The following is a 5,427-nucleotide window of genomic DNA, read 5'->3' on the forward strand; positions in this document are numbered from 1 at the left end:
TCACGGTTCAGTTACCACACTGACCTAACTAAAGCTTCGGACAGTGTTAATCCACAAAATCCACAACTTTGCCACCTTTGCAAGATCTCCCCGATTTCCTGGAGCCACAGGTCTCTATCTTCTTAGCACAGTCACTGCCCTCTGGTTTGCCCCGACCTGGAAGGCTTTGGGGTGCTGCCTCCTCCGTTGGGGTCAGGGCTTCCACTTCCACGTTACCAGAAGCCTCACGTGGTGCTTCCCTGCTGGCTGCAATACTAAGGAAAGCGGGAGGCTCGGATTCTTTGGTGGTCTCCATGGGTTTCTCCTTTCATGTTTTCTTCTCTGTCGAGTTAATGTTTTTCTTTGGTGATTCTGTATCCAACACGCTTCCCTCCACATCCGAGACCAGGCGGGGTTTTTGCCCGGAGTTTCTGTGAGTCTCAGCACCACAGTCCCCCTTTGCAACGGCTTCACTTCCAGTGCGGGTCTCCCACGGGGTCACAGCCTTCTTCAGGTGCCCCCCCCCGCTCCAGCATGGGGTCCTCCACAGGCTGCAGGTGGGCAGCTGCTCCACCGCTAACGCCCACGGGCTGCAGGGGGACAGCCGGCCTCACCAGGGTCTGCACCCCGGGCTGCAGGGGAATCGCTGCTCCAGCACGCGGAGCACTCCACCCCCTTGCCCCTTCACTGACCTCAGTGCCAGAGTTTCCCTCACACCCCACTCCTCTCTCTGCTGCAGGTTTGCCAGCAGTTTCTTTTCCCCACCCCCGCTTCTTAAATATCGCAGAGGCACAACCACCATTGCTGATCGGCTCGGCTTTGGCCAGCGGTGGGTCCAACTTGGAGCCGGAGAAGCTGCTGGCAGCTTCTCACAGGATCCACCCCTGTAGCTGCTCCTCCGCTACCAAAACCCCGCCACACAAACCGAATACAGCTCCCAAACCGCATTTCCCCTATCCCCCCACTATTAAGAAATGCTATGTTAAAAACACAGGGGTTTTAAAATATATAATATTTAATAGATTATATAAAAACATCTAAAGAGGCAGACTTTTTGAATATATAACGTTTAATAGATTATATAAAAAACATCTAAAGGTGAAAACATTTTGAATATATAATATTTAACAGATTATATAAAAACAACTGAAGAGACAGACTTGCTGGATTTATAAACCTTTTCTTCTTCCCTAGGCACAAATCAGGAGGGAGGTTGAACTCAGAGAATCCAGAAGGGACTTCTTTTTACATGCTAGCTAATTATTACACTGTACCTACCAACTACCCTAGACAGAAAAAGGAAAGAGAGAGAGAAACGGAGAGATGAAGGGGTGAGGAAATTGCACTTAACCTATCAAGTCCTCAAGTCCTAAGCTACCAGGAATGTCTTGAACAGGATTTAACAGGTGCTTTCCTTTAGCCCTGAAGAAACATGTACCGTGTTCATTTCCACATAGGGGGGAGAAAAAAAAAAAAAAAAAAAAGATAATTTACATATTCACATTTCTTCCTTTACAAGTAAAAAAATAAGTGCTGTTAAAATTTCTCCTCTTGAGGAGACTCATGGACTAGAGACTTGTGATGTGTCCTTTACAGATATACCAAGCAGTTCTTGTGGTGGTGTTTCCGTGACTCAAGCTGGTAAAAGTCACTGTGGATGTCTCCGTCTCTAGAAAATCTTGTCCCTTGTAAGTCCCAGCAGCACGGGGGGAGCGTCCTACTAAAGTCTGTGTGGGTTTTGGAAGGTGACTGGCCTCTCATAAGAGGGCCGCCAGGTTGCTCCAGTTGGTCGCATCTGCTGGAAAAGAGGTGTCGTTGAGATCAAACAACTGCTCTATGTTGACAGCGGTGGAGAGGCAGTCGCTTGTCTCTTCGTCCCAGTGATGTTGCAGGAAGGAAGTGGCCAGGAAGGTTTCATCAAAGTCCAAGATGTTCTGGTTGGATGCGGTGAGGACCTGCTCCTGCCCCTGGGGACACTCAGTGTGCTGCCCATGTACTGTCAAGTCCAGGTCGTGTGTTACGGGGCTGGTTGGAGTAGGTGGGAGCTCCAGATCCCCCAAAGTGGAGAAGTCTCCATTCAGGTTGGTGTTGAAGATGGCTTCCCAGCCAAAGTCGCCTGTCAGTGATCCCAGCTCGGCCTCCTCTTCCTGGGTCAGCAAGGCAGAGTCAGAAAGCCGAGGTGTCTTGGCCATTCGTTTGGGCGAGGGCTGCTTGTGCTTCTGCCCTGCTTTGCCAACCACCGGCTTCCAGTTCTGGGTGCCTGTGACTTCTTCAAACTCCCTCAGCAGCTGCAGCGACTCCACGTTGACGTTGAGGATGTTATCGGAGGCGCAAGGGGAGGCAGCTGGGCTGGCGACGCCCTGTGCTTCTGGCTGGTCTGTTTTGGTGAAGGCAGGATGGATCTGCACTGGGGCCGTCCTCCGTTTTTTGAAGGCCCCGTTCTCGAGCCAGTCAGCATGTTGGGGGTCAAGCTTCCAAAACCCGCCTTTCCCTGGCTCGTCCTTCTCTCGGGGCACCCTGATGAAGCACTTGTTCAAGGAGAGGTTGTGCCGGATGCAGTTCTAGACCCAAAAGAGAAAAAAAAAAAAAAACCCAAGGTTGAACACTTGTTTGCTGCTGCAGTACCTACCTGTGTGGGGAGGCTGGTAGAGAAGCACGTTTTCAGCAAGGCCCTTTGGGAAAAAGAAAGCAGAAACGGCAACACCGAGACATCCCAGGCTGCATGCCCAGCAGAAACTCCCCTGCCCCTAGCCACCAGCAGAGTTTTCTTGCCTTCTGTCTAATCCAGCCAGAGGTGACAGGAGCCAAGGGGCTCAAGCTAGGACCTGCCAACCAACAGGAAGCTTTTGGGCAACTCTCCTTGGTTGTAAATTGGGACTGTGGGGCCTTTGATCATGCAGAGCACTGGGAGAAACTGGCCAGACTCGCTCCAGGCATGGAGCTAAGCTGAAGGAGGCTGGGTCCTCCTTCGTGTCTAAGGAGGAAGAGGAGGGTATAATCTTAAAGGTCTTTTCCAACCTAAATGTTTCTATGGTTTACACCAGTGTGGCCACAGCCCCATTACAAGTGGCAACACATGGCAGCACCGCGGGGGATGGCATCGTGAGGGCCCTCCTTGCATCCCCCTGTTCATCTGTGCCTGTTGCTAGTGTTGAGGGGAAATTATTTGGCCAAAAATAGGCACCGTGCCTCCCCGCAGCCAGGCTGACCCAAACCAGACGGGCAAAACTGGAGACACACATGGATGTTCCACCACAGCCCGGTGTGTCCCCAGACGTGCCTCCTGGCCTGAGGAAGCTTGGTGTGGAATCACTGCATCTTCACCAGCCACCACTCAAACGAGCTGAAGGGGGAAAAGAAAAATAAAAAGGGGGGGGGGGGGGGGGAGAGAAATAGAGGAGTTTCTGCTCCCGTTGAGCTGTTCTGAAACCCTGAATGTGCCTGGAGTGATGTGAACCCAAGCAGAGGGACGAGCCACCCAGGTCCCTCCTGCCCTGCCATATCCTAGAAAGCCTCACGTGCCGGAGGTCTCCTTGCGTGACAGAGGAGGGCAGCGAGCCAAGGTGGCTGGGAAAAGCCCCTGTACTTCACGCGGTCCCCAAAGCTGGTGAGCCTGGGGGCTGTCCCCTACCCCCTGGGGACATGCTCGTGCTAGCTGGGGACAGCAGCCCTATTTGACCTCTTTTTGGGCTTCCCTCTGAGGCCTCACCAGCTCGTCACAGCGATGGAGCCTCCTACGCCTGTCCAAGGGGACAGGAGACCTGCCCTGCTGGGAAAGCAGCAGCATTTCTGCTCTGAACCTCCCCAGCGAAGGATTTGTCCAACAAGCGGCATCTCCCTGGGGCTCCTCTCCATCCCTCTCCTACACCTGCACCTCAGCACCCAGAGATGCTCAATCTGGCCATTCCACGTGTGCTCAGCCCGGAGGGACTCAGGACACCACGAGAGCCTCAGAAAGGTGGAGCTGGGGACAGAGATGCCTTCGTCCTGGAGCCAAGAGGAGCCGCAGGGACCAACAGCCCGACAGGTACCTCCTTGCACCCAAAATGGCCCCGGGCTCCCCCCTGTAACGGCTCCTTCCCTCCGCCGCCCTCATGGTCGCGGCATTTCTGCACACCCAAGCTCTTTCCGTTACAGCCCTTCCCCACCAGCTGCCGGTGCCGCCTTCCTCCCAGTGGGATTCAGCATCCCCATGGCACCTTGCCTTGCACAGTGGAGGCTGTGGGAAGCCCTCCCCAGCCCTGCGGGGCGAGGGGACAAGACAAGAGGTCTCCAAATCTCCTACCTGCCAGGTGGGATCAGCATGTCGGAAGTAGCAGAAGTTGTCGGTAATCCACTTGTAGATGGCGGAGAGGGTGATTTCGGGCTTATCGCTGGCTTCCATCGCCATGCAGATGAGGGTGGCGTAGGAGTAGGGCGGCCTGACGTGCGGGTTGGTCTTGTAGTCGATGTCCTCCACCAGCTGAGGGTGCACGGGCATGGTGTGGTGCGCCGTCCTTGAGGTGGAGGAGGAAGAGACGGGAGTGTGGGGCACCCCCATGCACGCTGGGTCAGCGGCCAGGGGCGACATCGGGGCGTCGAAGCTGGAATGCTTGTGACAGTCAAGGGGCTCTGGGCCACTGGGGCAGTAGGACTTGCCCATGCTGGTGTCCTCCCTGATCGAGAAGTCCGGCAGCCACATGAGGCTGGTCAGGCTGTCGTCCAAGTCCACCGCGGGGTCGTTCTTCGTTCTTTTCTCCTTCCCTGCCCGCAGGTGCGACGCCTCAGCCATGCCTTGGGAAGGGAAGGGAGGGGACGGGGCAGATCCTGCAAGAACAACAGGGAGAGGGTTGAGGCTCCCCGAGGGTGCAGCCGCTCTCCAGCACCGGGGCAGGTGCCGCTCCCGGTGCCGCTGGGTGACACCCATCCCCGGGGTGCTGCACGCTGGAGCCGCAACACCTCCCCCGGGGTGCCTTAGCAGCCCTGAAACTCGGGCAAATTCCCCCCAAACCCCGGGGGCCGGTGCTGCCCAGAAGCCTTCGGTTGTAGCAAGAATTAAAAACGAACCCCACAAAACCCCCACAGACGACCAAAACCCAGCCCTGCCGTCCCACAAAGCAGGGATGCTTCTCCCACCCGCCGCTAGCAGGACAAAATAGCTTCAAGTTCCCCCTCCCCGCTACCAACTTCCCTCGGTTTCACCCTATTTCTGCTCCTCCCTTCACCCGCTGCCCCTAAAGCAACCCGGGGGGTGGGGGACGGAGCCCCGCGGGGGACGCGGACCCCCCCCAAGCGCCCCCTCCCTCCAAGCGAGCCGGCAGCTTCAGGTGTCCGTTAGAGCCCGAGCTGAGGGTGAGGCGTCTGGCTTTCGCTGCTGGGCTTTCAAGCCGCAGTGCCGCGGGTTTGGGCGAGGAAAGAGCCCCCCGAGGCGAGCCGCGGCCGAGGAGCTCCGCACCGGCTGCGCGGCGG

At 56.2% G+C, this 5,427-nt stretch overlaps 1 protein-coding gene across 1 annotated transcript; it reads right to left on the reverse strand.

Annotated features, from left to right (window-relative positions):
* Window positions 1–1,736: 1,736 nt before the first annotated feature.
* Window positions 1,737–4,750, reverse strand: LOC147412347 (forkhead box protein J1-like). The gene is made up of 2 exons (XM_086481457.1): window positions 4,265–4,750; window positions 1,737–2,540 (listed from the first exon to the last, which is right to left on the reverse strand). Exons 1-2 carry the CDS (start codon window positions 4,748–4,750, stop codon window positions 1,737–1,739), a joined length of 1,290 nt encoding a protein of 429 aa, XP_086337583.1.
* Between the last annotated feature and the right edge of the window lie 677 nt (window positions 4,751–5,427).

The sequence above is a fragment of the Leptosomus discolor genome, unplaced genomic scaffold (genome assembly GCF_034619465.1).
Source record: "Leptosomus discolor isolate bLepDis1 unplaced genomic scaffold, bLepDis1.hap2 HAP2_SCAFFOLD_82, whole genome shotgun sequence".
Taxonomy (NCBI): Eukaryota; Metazoa; Chordata; class Aves; order Leptosomiformes; family Leptosomidae; genus Leptosomus; species Leptosomus discolor.

Coding starts and splice junctions, on each gene's coding strand:
- LOC147412347 (XM_086481457.1), bottom strand. CDS start 4,750: ATGGCTGAGGCGTCGCACCTGCGGGCAGGGAAGGAGAAAAGAACGAAG. Junction 2,541..4,264: donor ATGCTGATCCCACCTGGCAG/GTAGGAGATTTG, acceptor TTTTGGGTCTAG/AACTGCATCCGGCACAACCT.